General features: G+C 44.8%; 1 protein-coding gene across 1 annotated transcript in view; it reads right to left on the minus strand.

Moving 5' to 3' along the window:
- Positions 1-16,378, minus strand: part of LOC137375508 (uncharacterized) — a 177,666-nt gene that overhangs the window by 135,379 nt on the left and 25,909 nt on the right. The window contains exon 3 of the mRNA XM_068042881.1: positions 13,804-13,851. Coding sequence (XP_067898982.1) covers positions 13,804-13,851 — 48 coding nt within the window. The remainder of the gene's footprint in view (positions 1-13,803; positions 13,852-16,378) is intronic.

The raw sequence follows: 16,378 nt of genomic DNA on the forward strand, positions 1-16,378 counted from the left end.
TTCCTTAGGTTCGAGGGACACAGGTGTGAAATTATATGGCAGACAACTGTTCCCACCAGATCTGGTTGGATCATATAAAGTACTGACGGGTCCTGCTCTCAGTTGCTAAAACTGCTCACTATACCTGGATCATCCTGGAATGCAAAACTAACACCCGACATCGTTTCTCTACTGCAAGCTGCTTCTTAAACCCCCCTCCCCTGTCTCCTCCACCCTCACATCCAACAAGTATGAGAAGTTCATGCATCACATTTTCACCAAGATGAGACCATCTAATCAGATGCCTCTGCCTTTTCCCTCCCTTGCCCCAGCCCACCAGGCCAAACCTCCTCTATGTCTCCTCCCGCTCCAGTACTGAAATTCTATCTTCTTCTAGTTTCTCTCCTATTGCCCTTCATACCCTTTCCAAGCTCATCTTGTCCATGAGACACACTTCCTGCTCACTCGACCCTATTCTCATTAAACTACTGACCACCTAATTGCCTTCCTGGATCTCATGTCAGTTGACATCATTAATGGTTCTCACTTCTCAAGTTCTGCCCTCCCTTATTCAGCAGTGGTATCATCAACCCTCTCTAAAAAACAACCCTTGACCCCTCCATCCTTGCAAGCAATGGCCCATATCCAACATCCCTCAAAAGTGTTGTCACCTCCCAGATTTGTGCCCATCTTTCTTGGAACCCTATGTTTGAATCCCTCACGGGTATAGTACTGAAACGGCTCTTGTCAAAGTTGCAAATGACAACCTATGTAACTGTGACAAAGGTAAACTAGCCCTCCTCATCCTTCTCACACTGTCTGCAGCCTTTGGCACTTGATCATACCAGAGGGCATGGCTGAGGTATGTGTGTGTGTGTGACCTCTGTGTCATGATGGCAAGGAGTTACAGTTGGGGGTTGAGCCCCCCAACATCAGGAGTTCTCCCATCTTTGCCTCAGTTGGGACCACCAACTGTATCAGTGGAGAAGCTGGTCCACATAGTGAAGTGATGCATACCAGAAAATATATAGTTCCCATCAGTGGAGTCCGGACCAGGGGTGGCCAGTAAATACAAAGGAGAAGGATGCTACATCACAAAGAGGGATGGCAGGGGAGGTTACAGGCAAATATTAAATTCAGCCATCCTATAACTTATAATACATCAAGTAATTATGCCATAAGTATAATTCTGGTAAGTTTAGCTACTCATCTAATAAATAAAAGCATGGCAGCACACCTTAGTCCCAAAGAATGCACATCGTGTGGTATATGGGAACTCCAGGACACTTCTTGTGAACTGGACAACCACACGTGAAGGAAGTGTCGTCATCTGGAGCAGCTCGAGTTCCAGGTTTTGGAGCTTGAACAGCAGCTGGCGTCACTGCCATGCATCCACGAGGCTGGGAACTATATGGATAGCACATTTATAGATGTGGTCATCCTGCAGCTTATGAATTAGGAGCAGGAGTAGGCCACTTGGCCCCTTGAGCCTGCTCCGTCATTCAATTCGATCATGGATGATCTGTTTGTGACGTCGACTCCACATTCCTGCCTACCCCCGACAACCTTTCCACTCCCTTGCTTATTAAGAATCTATCTTCTTCTGCCTTAAAAATATTTAAAGACTCTGCTTCCACCGCCTTTTGAGGAAGAGAATTCCAAAGACACACGACCCTCTGAGAGAAAAACATTTCTCCTCATCTCTGTCTTAAATGGGCGACCCCTTATTTTTAAACAGTGACCCTTAGTTCTAGATTCTCCCACAAGGGAAACATCCTTTCCACATCCACCCTGTCCAGACCCCTCAGGATCTTATATATTTCAATCAAGTCGTTTCTGAATCTTCTAAACTTCAGTGGATACAAGCCTAGCCTGTCGAAACTTTCCTCATCAGCCCATGCGAGGTATTTGTCCAGTAAACCTTCTCTGAACTCCATCCAATGCATTTACATCCAAGGGTATGCAGGCAGAGAGCTAATGGGGCACCACCAGCTAGTCAAGGAGGACCAGGCAGGTAGTGTAGGTGTCCCCTCAGTGCAGCTTTCTCTCTAATCGGTATTGGTGAGGGCAGTAGTTCCTCAGGGAAGTACAGGAGAGCTAAATCCATGGCACCAACGGTGGCTCAGCTGCACACCGGGGAGGAGGAGGAAGCAATAGTGATAGGATATTCAATAGTTCGGGCAACAGTTAGACTTTTCTGTGGCCACAGACATGATACCAGCATGGTATTTTGCCTAACTGGTGCCAGGGTCAAGGATGTAATTGAACAGCTGCAGAACATTCTGAGCAGGGAGGACATTCAGCCAGAAGTCGTGGCCCATATCAGCACCAATGACATAGACAAAAAGAGGGATGAGGTGCTGCAGATAGATTTCCGGGAGCTGGAAAGGAATTGAAAGTCGGACCTTAAAGGTAGTAATCTCCGGATAGTGCAGCTCATTGCAAGGCTGGAGCGATGGTGCAGGATGGAGGACTTTAGATTCCTCGGACATTGGGATCGATTCTGGGGGGTAGATGGGAGCAGTCCAGGCCTGACAGGGTGCATCTCCATAGATCTGTGACTGAGACCAATATTGCCGCAGGAGGTGTGCTAGTGCTGTTAGGGAGTGTTTAGCTTGGCTGAGTTGGGAGGTGCGGGGGGTGGTGGGGGGCGCGGGAAGCGGAGTGGTGGTGGGAACCTGAGCTTAGATTCAGAAAGGAGAGACAAAGCTGGAAATGGAGGGCAGAAAATTAGTGAGTCTGGAAGGCTCTTTCTGAAAGGCTAGAAAATAGACAACAAAAGAGTTGTTGAGTGATCAGTGGTATATTCTTCAATGCATGGAGTCTAGTGAATAAAGCAGATGAACTGAGGGCACTGACAGACATTTAGAGATATGATATCACAGCTATTACTGAAAAATTGCTTAAAGAAGGGTAGGAATGGCAGCTCAACATTCCTAGTTACAGGGTTTTTTGGATGGGACACAGATGGGGGGAAAGTAAAATAGTTTGGTTGTTGGAGGTCAATCATCTGAGCTCCAGGACATCACTGCAGGAGTTCCTCAGGGTAGTGTCCTAGGCCCAACCATCTTGAGCTGTTTTATCAATGACTTTCCTTGAATCATAAGGTCAGAAGTAGGGCTGTTTGCTGATGATTGCACAATGTTCAGCAATATTCACAACTCCTCAGATACTGAAGCAGTCCGTGTAGGAATGCAGCAAGACCTGGACAATATCCAGGCTTGGGCTGATAAGTGGCAAGTAACATTCGTGCCACACAAGTGCTAGGCAATGACCGTCTCCAACAAGAGAGAATCTAACCATCTCCCCTTAACATTCAATGGCTTTACCATCGTTGAATCCCCCCTATCAACATCCTAGAGGGTTACCATTGACCAGAAACTGAACTGGAGTTGCCATATAAATATTGTGGCTACAAGAGCAGCACACAATTACTTGTCATTTGGAAAAGTATGTAACTAGTATGTAACTTCACTAATAAATGAAAGTCAATATGGATTTGTCAAAGGAAAATCATGCTTGCCTAACCTAACCATGTTCTTTGATGAAGTAACAGAGAGGTTGATGAAGGTTGCATGGTTGATGTTGTGTATAAGAACATTCAAAAGGCATTTGAGACTTGTTTACAAAATAAAAGCCCATGAAAAAAATGGGACAATGTCAGCACTGATACAAAATTTTCTTAAGGGACAGAAAGCAGATACGAATGGAGAATGTTTGTTTTTCAGACTGCGGAGAAGTATACTGTGGTGTTCTCCAGGGGTCATATTAGGACCACAGCTCTCTTTGATATATATTAATCACCTGGTCTTGGGTACACAGGGCAACATTTCAAAGTTTGCAGATGATGGGCCAGATCTTGTGCTCACTGGATGGCAGATTTTGTGGTGGTGGAGGCCGGAAAATCAGGGCAGAATCACCCAACATGGAACCCGACACCGGGTTTCCCAATTCCTATTTTCTTTGTGGCGGGATAGGCTGACGATGACCTTCCCACCCAGAGGCCAATTGAGGCCCTTAAGTGGCCTATTAACAGCCAATTAATGGCCTCTTCCCACTGCCACTGGGAGCTTACCTGTGGCGGGGGTGAGAGGCCCTCCGCCATGCAGGGCGGACGCCTTGTAAAATGAGGCACCCTCCTTGCGGGCTTGGGAAGGAGGTTTCCTCCTTCCTGGGTAATTTGTGGCCCAAGTGGAATGTGCCTCCTGTGCAATGTGGGAAGTCGTGGACATGCCATGTGACCTTTGTGAACATGTCTGCAGAAAGTGTCTCTGGCTGCAGAAGCTTGAGCTTCAGGTTTCAAAGCTCGAATGGCGGCTGTGGTCACTGTGACACATCCACAAGGTGGAGGACTATGTGCACGGCACGTTTCTGGAGGTGGTCAACCCGGTGCCGAGGCAAGCACAATTGGGAGGGGGTGGCTGCTGGGTGGCTGCCGGATGGACAAAGAGGTCAGGGCAGGTCGTGCTGGAGTTCCCAGAGGACATCCCACTTTCTAACCGGCATTCAGTTCTGAGTAACAATGGGAAAGAGGGTTCCTCTGGAGAATGCACAGAGAGTCATGACCGAAACATCTTGGGTGACTCAGCTGTGCAGGCATGGAGAAAAAGGGACAAGAGGGCAACAGTGGTAGGGGATTCTATGGTTAGAGGAACAGATAGGCATTTCTGTGGTCGCAGATGTGATTCCAGGATGGTGTGTTACCTCCCTGGTGCAAGGGTCATGGATATCACCAAGCGGCTCCAAAGTATTCTGAAGGGTGAGGGTGCACAGCCGGAGGTCAAAGTCCACATTGGTACCAATGACATAGGTAGAAAGAGGATGAGGTCCTGCAAAAAGAATTTAGGGAGCTAAGTAGCAGATTTAAAACCAGGAACTCAAAGGTTGTAATCTCTGGATTTCTCTCTTTGCCACGTGCTAGTGAATATAGGAATAGGAGGATAGAGCAGATGAATGTATGGCTGAGGAGATGGTGCAGGAGGGAGGGCTTTACTTTCCTGGATCACTGGGTCTGTTTCAGGCGAAGGTGGGACCTGTACAAGGTGGACGGGTTGCACCTGAACGGAACGGGACCAACATCCTTGCTGGGAGGTTTGCCACTGCTGTTGTTGGGGTGTGGGGGGGGTGTGGGGGGAGAGGGGGTTTCAACTAATTTAGCAGGGGAATGGGATACAGAGTGGAGGTACAGTAGGGGGTGATGTACAGCCAAATATAGAAGAGAAACTAAGTCAGTTTGGAAGGCAGAGCAAATATGGACCTGTGAAGGCACAAGCAAATAATGGAAGGCTGCATTGTATCTATTTTAACACAAGGAGTCTTACTAGGAAGGCAGATGAATTGAGGGTAATATAAAAAAGAAATGCTGGAAATACTCAGCAGGTCTGGCAGCATCTGTAGAGAGAGAAGCAGAGTTAACGTTTCAGGTCAGTGACATTTCATCAGAACGGGCAAATATTAGAAATGTAAAAGATTTCAAGCAAGTAAAGCGGAGGGGTGGGGCAAGAGATAACAAAGAGAAGGTGTTGATAGGACAAGGTCACAGAATAGCTGACCAGAAGGTCATGGAACAAAGACAAACGGTATGTTAATGGTGTGGTGAAAGACAAAGATGGTGTTCATGGACAGAAAACTGAACAGCCTGGCCCCAAGCACAGACATGAAAAATACAGTGGGTAGGCACAGTAGAAAAAAAATAAACAAACTAAAATAAAATAAACACATTAAAAAAAAGAAAAAAACAACCACAAATAATAATAAAAAGGTGGGGCCCGTCATGCTCTGAAATTATTGAATTCAATGTTCAGTCCAGCAGGCTGTAGAGTGCCTAATTGTTAAATGAAATGCTGTTCCTCGAGCTTGCGTTGATGTTCACTGGAACACTGCAGCAATTCCAGGACAGAGATGTGGGCATGAAAGCAAAGGGGAGTGTTGAAATGGCCAGCAACCAGAAGGTGCCGTGGGAAGGGGACGACGTGGTGGGGGTAATGGAGGAGTGTCCCAGTATGTCGCGGAGGGAATGATCCTTTTGGAATGCTGACAGGGGAAGGGAGGGGAAGATGCGTTTTGTAGTGGTATCACGATGGAGGTGGCAGAAATGGCGGAGGATGATCCTTTGGATGTGGAGGCTGGTGGGGTGGAAAGTGAGGACAAGGCGAATCCTGTTGTGGTTTTGGGAGGGAGGGGAAGGGGCGAGGGTAGAAGTGTGGGAAATGGGCCGGATACAGTTGAGGGCCCTGTCAAGCACAGTGGGGGGGAATCCTCGGTTGAGGAAAAAGGAAGACATATCAGAAGCGCTGTCATGGAAGGTAGCATCATCAGAGCAGATGCGTCGGAGACGGAGAAACTGGGAGAATGGAATGGAGTCCTTACATGAAGCAGGGTGTGAAGAAGATGAATTGAGGGTGTTGATTAACACAAGGGAATATGATATTATTGCTATCATAGAGACATGGTTGTGGGAAGGGCAGGACTGGCAGCTCAATATCCCAGGATACAGAATCTTCAGGCATGATAAGGGAGGGTGTAAAAGAGGAGATGGCATTGCACTGTTGATCAAGGAGTCAATTATTGCAGTAAGGAGGGATCTTAGAAGGTTCCTCAAATGAGGCTATATGGGTCGAACCTAAAAGCAAAAATGGGGCAATCACTTGGCTGGGAGTTTACTGCAGGACTCCAAACAATCAGGGAGAGATAGAGGAGCAGATATGTCGGCAAATCTCAAAAAGGTGTAAAAATAATTGGGTAATAATAGTTGGGGATTTCAACTTCCCCAATATTAGCGAGGATAGTATTCGTGCAAAAGGCTTAAAGGAGGTGGAATTTTTAAAGTGCATTCAGGAGAGCTTTCTGAGCCAGCATGTAGAAAGTCCTAAAGAGAAGGGGCAGTACTGGACCTAATCCCAGGTAGATGTCTCAGTGGGGGAGCATTTCGGGGATAGTGACCATAACTCTGTAAGATTTAAGATAGTTATGGAAAAGGACAAAGAGGGACCGGAAATAAAAGTACCGAATTGGGCAAAGGCCGATTTCAATATGATAAAACAGGATCTGGCCAAAGTGGACTGGGAGCAGCTACTTGTAGTAAAGTCGACATCAGACCAGTGGGAGTCATTCAGAAAGGAAATAGTGAGAATTCAGGGCCAACATGTTCCCCTAAAGGTGAAGTGTAGGACCAACAAGTCCAGGGAACCCTGGATGTCAAGGGATATAGAGGATTGGATAAGGAAAATAAAGGAGGCGAATGGCAGATTCAGTGTGCTGAAAAACAGCGGAGACTCTAGAGGAATTTAGGAAGTGTAGGAGGTACTTAAAAAAGTGGTGACAAGGGGGCATGAAAAAACACCGGCAGGCAAGATAAAGGAAAATCTCAAGGTGTTTTATAAGTATATTAAGGGCAAGAGGATAACCAGAGAAATAGTAGGACCCATTAGGGACCAAAGTGGCAATCTGTGTGTGGAGCTGGGGGACACAGGTGAGGTTTTAAATGATTACTTTTCATCTGTGTTCACTGTGGAGAAGGACAATGTAGGTGTTAAGATCAGGGAGGGGGATTGTGATACAAATTAACATTGAAAAGGAGGATGTATTAGCTGTTTTAGCTGGCTTAAAGGTGGATAAATCCTCAGGCCCAGATGAGATGTATCCCAGGCTGTTATGTGATACAAGGGAGGAGATAGCGGGGGCTCTGACATAAATTTTCAAATCCTCTCTGGCCACTGGAGAGGTACCAGAGGACTGGAGGACAGTGAATGTGGTACCATTATTCAAGAAGGGTACCAGGGATAAACCAGGTAATTATAGGCCAGAGAGTCTAACATCAGTGGTAGGGAAACTATTGGAAAAATTCTGAGAGACAGAATTAATCTCCACTCGGAGAGACAGGGATTAATCAGGGATAGTCAGCATGGCTTTGTTAGGGGGGCATTGTGTCTAACAAACCTGATTGAATTTTTAGAGGAGGTGACTAGATGTGTAGATGAGGGTAAAGCAGTTGATGTAGTCTACATGGACTTCAGAAAGGCTTGTGATAAAGTCCCACATGGGAGATTGGTTAAGAAGGTAAGAGCCCATGGGATCCAGGGCAATTTGGCAAATTGGATCCAAAATTGGCTTAGTGGCAGGAGACAGAGGGTGATGGTTGAGGGTTGTTTTTGCGAGTGGAAACCTGTGACCAGTGGTGTAATGCAGGGATCGGTGCTGGGACTCTTATTGTTTGTAGTGTACATGAATGATTTAGACATGTTTATAGGAGGTATGTTCAGTAAGTTCGCAAATGACATGAAAATTGGCGGTGTCGTAAATAGTAAGGAGGAAAGCCTTAGATTACAGGACGATATAGATAGGCTGGTAAGATGGGCGGAGCAGTGGCAAATGAAATTTGATCCTGAGAAGTGTGAGGTGATGCATTTTGGGAGGACTAACAAGGCAAGGGAATATACAATGGATGGTAGGACCCTAGGAAGTACAGAGGGTCAGAGGGACCTTGGTGTACTTGTCCATAGATCACTGAAGGCAGCAGCACAGGTGGATACAGTGGTTAGGAAGGCATATGGGATACTTGCCTTTATGAGCCGAGGCATTGAATATAAGAGCAGGGAGGTTATGATGGAGCAGTATAAAATGCGAGTTAAGCCACAGCTGGAGTACTGTGTACAGTTCTGGGCACCACATTATGGAAAGGATCTGATACCACTCGAGAGGGTGCAGAGGAGACATGTTGCCTGGGCTGGAGCATTTCAGCTAAAAAGAGAGACTGGATAGGCTAGGGTTGTTTTGCTTGGAGCAGAGAAGGCTGAGGGGGGACATGATTGAGGTATACAAAATTATGAGGGGCATTGATAGGAGAGACAGGAAGAAATGTTTTCCCTTAGCGGAGGGGTCAAAAGCCAGGGGGCACAGACTTAAGGTTAGGGGCAGGAGCTTTGGAGTGGATTTGAGGAAATGTTTATTCACCCAGCGGGTGGTTGGAATCTGTAACGCATTGCCTGATGGGGTGGTAGAGGCAGGAACCCTCACAACATTTAAGAAGTATTTTAGATGAGCACTTGAAATACCATAGCATACATGGCTATGGGCCATGTGCGGGGAAATGGGATGTGATTAGATAGGTGCTTGAAGGTCGACATAGACATGATGGGCCGAAGGGCCTGTTTCTGTGCTGGATAACTCTATGACTCGAAAATTCTAAAATACATGAGCCAGCAAAAAAAACGTATCAAAAAATATCGAAGAACAGTCATAACAGATTTGAGTACAAGGATAAAGAAGCATTGCTAGAATTGTACAGGACTTTGGTGAGAACACACCTGGAGTACAATGTGCAGTTTTGGTCGCCATATTTAAGGAAGGAGTATCTAAAGAAAAGGGTCATAGACAGGCAGATGTAAGAATGGTGCATGTACCTGCCAAAAGTTGGTACGCCAAAGAAGAAGAAGAAGAAGATACTTGCAAGGAGGTGGTACACTTGATTGGTTGCAGGGATGAGAGAGCTGTCCTATGATGAGAGGCTGGATAAATAGATCCTATACTCTCTGAATTTTAGAAGAATGACAGGTGATCTCATTGACACATACAAGATTCTGAAGAGTCTTAACAGGATAGACACTGAGAGGTTATTTCCCCTGGCTGGGAAATCTGGAACACAAGGACACAGTCTCAGGATAAGGGGTCAGGAATCACGGAATATGGGGAGTGAGTGGGAAAGTGAAGTTGATGCAGACCAGCTGTGATCGTGTTGAGTGACGGAGCAGGCTCGAGGGGCCCTATGGTCTACTCCTGCTCCCAGTTCTTATATTCTTACGAGTTACTCACCACAGAATTTCCAGCGACTGACCTGCTCTTGTAGCTACAGTATTTATGTAGTTGTTCCAGTTAAGTTTCTGATCAATGGCGACCCTTTGGCTATTAATGGTGAAGTTTCAGCCGTGGCAATATCACTGAACATCAAGGGGAGATGGTTACATTCTCTAATGTTGGAGGGAGTCATTTCCTGCCACTTGTAAGGCCTGAATGCATTTTGGAAGATCTAATACAGGTGGGAAGTATACAGTAAATGGCAGAACCCTTAGACGTATTGACAGGCAGAGAGATCTGGGCGTACAGGTCCACAGATCACTGAAAGTGGCAACACAGGTGGATAGGGTAGTCAAGAAGGCATACGGCATGCTTGCCTTCATCTTTCGGGGCATAGAGTATAAAAATTCGCAAGTCATGCTGCAGCTGTACAGAACCTTAGTTAGGCCACACTTGGAATATTGCATACAATTCTGGTCGCCACACTACCAGAAGGATTTGGAGGCTTTGGAGAGGGTACAGAAGAGGTTTACCAGAATGTTGCCTGGTCTGGAGGGTATTAGCAATGAGGAGAGGCTGGATAAACTCGGATTGTTTTCACTGGAACGACGGAGGGGGAGAGGCGACATGATAGAGGTTTATAAAGTAATGAGCGGCATGGACAGAGTGGATAGTCAGAAGCTTTTTCCCAGGGTGGAAAAGTCAGTTATTAGGGGATTTAGGTTTAAGGTGAGAGGGGCAAAGTTTAGAGGGGATGTGCGAGGCAAGTTTTTTACACAGAGGGTGGTGAGTGCCTGGAACTTGTTGCCGGGTGAGGTGGTGGAAGCAGGTACGACAGCGACATTTAAGAGGCATCTTGACAAATACATGAATAGGATGGGAATAGAGGGATACAGTTTAGACAGGCATCATGATCAGCGCAGGTTTTGTTCTTTGAATGTTACTTGCCACTTATCAGCCCAAGCTTGAAATTTGCCTAGGTCTTGCTGCATGTGGGCATGGTTCATTATCTGTGTAATTGTGAATGGAATCATCACTGCACAGTCTGACTTCTGACTTTATGGTGGAGGGAACGTCATTGATGCTGCAGCCGATGATGGTTAAGCCGAGGTCACTGTCTTGAGGAACTCACAGAAACATAGAAAAGAGGAGCAGGAGTAGGCCATTCGGCCATTCAAGCCTTCTCCGCCATTCATTATGATCATGTCTGATCATCCAACTCAGTAACCTGTCCCCGCTTTTGTCCCCAACCCTTTGATCCCTTTAGACCCAGGAGCTATATCTAACTCCTTCTTGAAAACAATGTTTTGGCCTCAACTGCTCTCTGTGGTAGCAAATTCCACAGGCTCACCACTCCCTGGGTGAAGAAATATCTCCTCATCTCAGTCCTGAAAGGTTTATCCCGTATCCTTAGACTATGACCCCTGGTTCTGGACTCCCCCACTATCGGAAACATCCTTCCTGCATCTACCCTGTCAAGTCATGTTAGAATTTATAGGTTTCTATGAGATCTCCCTCACTCTTCTGAACTCCAGCGAATATAATCCTAACCAACTCAATCTCTCCTCATACGGCAGTCCCGCCATCCCAGGAATCAGTCTGGTAAACCTTCACTGCACTCCCTCTATAGCAAGAACATCCTTCCTCAGGGAAGGAGACCAAAACTGCACACAATATTCCAGGTGTGGCCTCACCAAGGCCCTGTATAATTGCAGCAAGACATCCTTGCTCCTGTACTCGAATCCTCTCACTATGAAGGCCATCATACCATTTGCCTTTTTTACCACCTGTTGGACCTGTATGCTTACCTTCAGCGATTGGTGTATGAGAACACCCAGATCTCATTGCATATTCCCCTCTCTCAGTTTATAGCCGTTTAGATAATAATCTGCCTTCCTGTTTTTGCTACCAAAGTGGATAACCTCACATTTATCCACATTATACTGCATCTGCCATGCATTGGCCCACTCACTCAACTCAACTTGTCCAAATCACCCTGAAGCCTCTCTGCATCCTCCTCACAACTCACCCTCTCACCCAGTTTTGTGTCATCTGCAGATTTGAAAATATTACATTTAGTTCCCTCATCTAAAACAATAATAGATATTGTGAATAGCTGGGGTCCTAGCACCGATCTCACTAGTCACTGCCTGCCATTCGGAAAAAGACCCTCTTTGTATCCTGTCTGCCAACCAATTTTCTATCCATCGCAATACACTACCCCCAATCCCATGCGCTTTAATTTTACACGCTCCGACTGCAATGTCCTGGGACTGAGATGATTGGGGTCCAACAACAACAACCATCTTCCTTTGTGCTAGCTATGACTCCAACCAGTGGAGAGTTTTTCCTCCTGATTGCCATTGACATCGATTTTAATAGGGCTCCTTGATGCTACACTCAGTCAAGTGCTGCCTTGATGTTTAGTTTAGTTTTAGTTTAGAGATACAGCACTGAAACAGGCCCTTCGGCCCACCGAGTCTGTGCCGACCATCAACCACCCATTTATACTAATCCTACACTAATTCCATATTCCTACCACATCCCCACCTGTCCCTATATTTCCCTGCCACCTACCTATACTAGGGGCAATTTATAATGGCCAATTTACCTACCGACCTGCAAGTCTTTTGGCATGTGGGAGGAAACCGGAGGACCCGGAGGAAACCCACGCAAACACAGGGAGAACTTGCAAACTCCACACAGGCAGTACCCAGAATTGAACCCGGGTCGCTGGAGCTGTGAGGCTGCGGTGCTAACCACTGCGCCACTGTGCCACCATGATATCAAGGTATGTCACTCTCACTTCCCCTCTGGAATTCAACTCCTTTGTCTATATTTGGACCAAGGCTGTAATGAGGTCTGGAGTTGAGAGGCCATGGCAGAACCAAAATTGAGCAACTATGAACAAGTTCTTACTGAGTAAGTGCTGCGTGATATGACTTTGCTGATGTTTGCAAGTAGACTGACGAGTGAGTAACTGATGGGTTGAATTAGTCATGTGCAATACAATACCATTAAGGCAGATTTAAAAGATAATTGGATAAATAACTGACCAAAAATAATACAGGGCTTCAGGGAAAGGGCAGGAGATTGAGATTAATTGGATAGCTCTACCAAAGAACTGGCATAGACACGATGGGCCGAATTGTCTCCTTCTGTGCTGATTCTTTGAAATACAAATAATAGACTCTGGCAATTTACAAAAACCTACGCAGATTCACTTGGTTTTAAAACACAACATTTAGACATAGTTCATCTCGAACCCTCCCCAGGAAGGGGAAAATAATCAAAAATTCTGAAACAAGACAATTGTACAGATTCTCATTACAACATAGTGAAAGCTTCAATTCTCAGCTTCTGCTTTTCATTGTTAGATTTTCATCACTGCACCTAGATACAGCATTCTGATTTGATGCTATTCTGGAAAAGGAAATTTGAGCCAATCAAGGGCAGTGTAGCAGAGACTTTTCATGTCACAATTGTGATCTCAGAGCTGTGACGCAGGAAGTTGACAGACAGGAAGTGAGCACATGCTCCTATATCTATATTATAGTAATTCCCTGTGTGGCTGGTCAGAGGATGTTAGTGATTTGTGTTCTTACAGAAAGAGAATCAGTGACCATGTAAAACACAATGAGATCTCTGTGACGTTGTGTGATAGAATCACATGAGTGATAGTGAATCGACAGCCTGATGTACATCTCCCATTTTTATATCCAGTGATTACAGTGGAAATCAGGAGAGATGTAAAACTGGCTCCCAATTCAATACCAGAGGTGCTACAATATTGCACAATGTCAGGACCTACACCTAATGTATTATTCCGCTGATCAAGTGTAGTTATACAGGTATAGAATCCAACTGATGGCAAATAAATATTTAGAGAGTTCATTCAAAACTTAATTGTTATCAGAACCCTCGATTGCTTTTCTTGTAAATCACCTGTGCAATTGTCTCTTAAAATCATTGGGAGTACAATCTACATACTGTACAATGAAACCAACAGTATTTATTACTGGTCTCTCTTACCTTCTTGGTCAATGAATTCAACACCATCTGTTTTGTTTGGTTGATTTCCTGTAAAAAGTTTCAAATATTTTCTGTTATTTAGTTCCATGAATTAAATCTAACCCAGTGACTGGCAGAGCTGATCATTTTGTACAAACACAAATAGAATATATCAGATTAGATCACCGTGTCACTCCCATTAGAATATAACCTCTGATCAGAGCCGTTTCTCTATCACATAAACTTACATCAAAGATTCACTGTCAATTCAGAATATTACAAAGCACAATATTACTTAATGTGCAGTCTCCGCAAACAACTTTTTTCAAATATTGGTTTGACAAGGCTGCAAACCAATAAAAGAGCAGGATCTAAGTCATGGGACTGTGGATACTGAAGATTAAAGCTCAGATTGATCAGGGAGAAGTGTTTGACGGATAGTTGATATTGAGCTCTGGAGGTTAGATTTTTAAATAAAGAAACATATTCATTCGTGAAATGTGGCAAGGCCAGTCTTTATTGTTCATTTCTAATTTCCCTTGAGAAGGTGGGCTGTCGATGTGGTGTAGGTACACCCACAGTGCTGTTAGGGAGGGAGTTGCAGGATTTTGACTCAGTGACAATGAAGGAACAGCAATGTATTTCCAAGGTCGGATGGTGTATGACTTGGAGGGGAACATACAAGTGATGGTATTCATGTTCCTGCTGTCCTTGTTCTTCTAGGTGGTGGAGGTCAAAATTTTTAAAGGTGCTGTTTAACAAGTCTTGACAAGTTGCTGCAGTACATCTTCTCGTTGGTACACATTGCAGTCAGGGTGTGCCAGTGGTGGAGGAATAAACTTAAATAAAGGCAATTACAGAGGTATGAAGACAAAGTTGGCTAAAGTGGACTGGGAAAACAGTTTAAAAAGTAAGAGAGTCGAGAAGCAGTGGCAGACATTTAAGGAGATATTTCATAACTCTCAACAAAATTATATTCTATTGAGAAAGAAAGACTCTATGTGAAGGATGAATTGTCTGTGGTTAATTAAGGAAGATAAAGATGGATTAAATTGAAGAGGTGTATAATGCTGCATAGATTAGTGTTGGCCAGAAGATTGGGAAAATTTTAGAAACCAGCAAAGGAAGTTGAAATAAACAATGGTGGGAGATTATAGATCACGAGAGTAAACTAGGAAGAAATATAAAAAGACAGTAAGATCTTCTACACATATATAAAAAGGAAGACAGTCGCTAAAGTAAATGTTAGTCACTTAGAGGATGAGACTGGGGATTTACTAATGGGAAAAAAGGAAATGACAGAGACTTTGAACAAATATTTTGTACCTGGGACACGGGAAAAATGGTGGAAGTGGAAGTTAGGCCAACTTCTCATCTCGCCGTCGAAAACGCCGCGAGATTCATAAAGTCTCAGCCAAAGTGTCTGCAAAGGTATATCGATAGGATAAGTAAGTGGGAAAAATTTGGAAGGTGGAGTATATGTGGGAAGATGCGAGTTTATCCACTTTGGAAGGAAGAATAGAAAAGCAAAACAATATTCAGATGGAGAGAGACTGCAGAATGCTATGGTGCAGAGGGATCTGGATGTCCACATATATAAGTCACAAAATGTTAGCATGTAGATACAGCAAGTAATTCGGAAGGCAAATGGAATGTTGGCCTTATTGCAAGGGGGATGGAGTATAAAAGTAGGGAAGTCTTGCTATAACTGTCGAGAGTGTTGGTGACACCACACCTAGAGTACTGTGTACAGTTTGAGATTCCTATTCATGGAGGGATATACTTGCAGGAGAAGCAGTTCAGAGCAGGTTCATTGGATTTATTCCTGGATTGAAGGCGTTGCCTTATGAGGACAAATTGAGCACTTTGGGCCTATACTCATTGGACTTTAGAAGAATGAGAGGTGATCTTATTGAAACATATAAGTTTCTGAGGGGACATGATAGGGGAGGTGCTGAGAGGATGTGTTTCCCTTGTGGGGAAATCTAGACGTAGGGGCCCTAGTTTCAGAATAAGGAGTCCTCCATATAACACAGACACAAGCAGGAATTTCGTCTGTCAGAGGGTCGTTAATCTTTGGAATTCTGTACCGCAAAGAGCAGTGGAGGCTGGGTCATTGAAGATATTCAAGGCTGAATGAGACAATTTTTTGAACTATAAGGAAGTCAAGGGTTATGGAGGTGCAGGCAGGAAGGTGGAGTTGAGTCCTCGATCAAATCAGCTATGATCTTATTGAATGGCGGAGCAGCTCGAGGGTCCAAATGTCCTTCTCCTGTTCTTATTTCATATGTTCTGTTCTTATTGGATAGATAAGATGTTGGTTGGGGTGCCAAACAAGTGGGCTGCTTTGTCCTGGCTGGTGTTGAGCTTCTGAAATGATATTGGAACTGCATTCATCCAAGCAAGTGGAGAGCATTCCATCACACACAAAGCTTGTGCGTTTTAGGGTTGGACAAGTTTTGGGGAGTCAGGAAGTGAATTATTCACCAGAGAATTCCCAGCCTCTGACAGGCTCTTGAACAGCTATATTTTATGTGGCTGGCCTACTTCAGTTTCTGGTCAATAGTAACCCCCAGGATGTCAAGGGGAAGTGGTT

The sequence above is a fragment of the Heterodontus francisci genome, chromosome 11, assembly GCF_036365525.1.
Source record: "Heterodontus francisci isolate sHetFra1 chromosome 11, sHetFra1.hap1, whole genome shotgun sequence".
NCBI lineage: Eukaryota > Metazoa > Chordata > Chondrichthyes > Heterodontiformes > Heterodontidae > Heterodontus > Heterodontus francisci.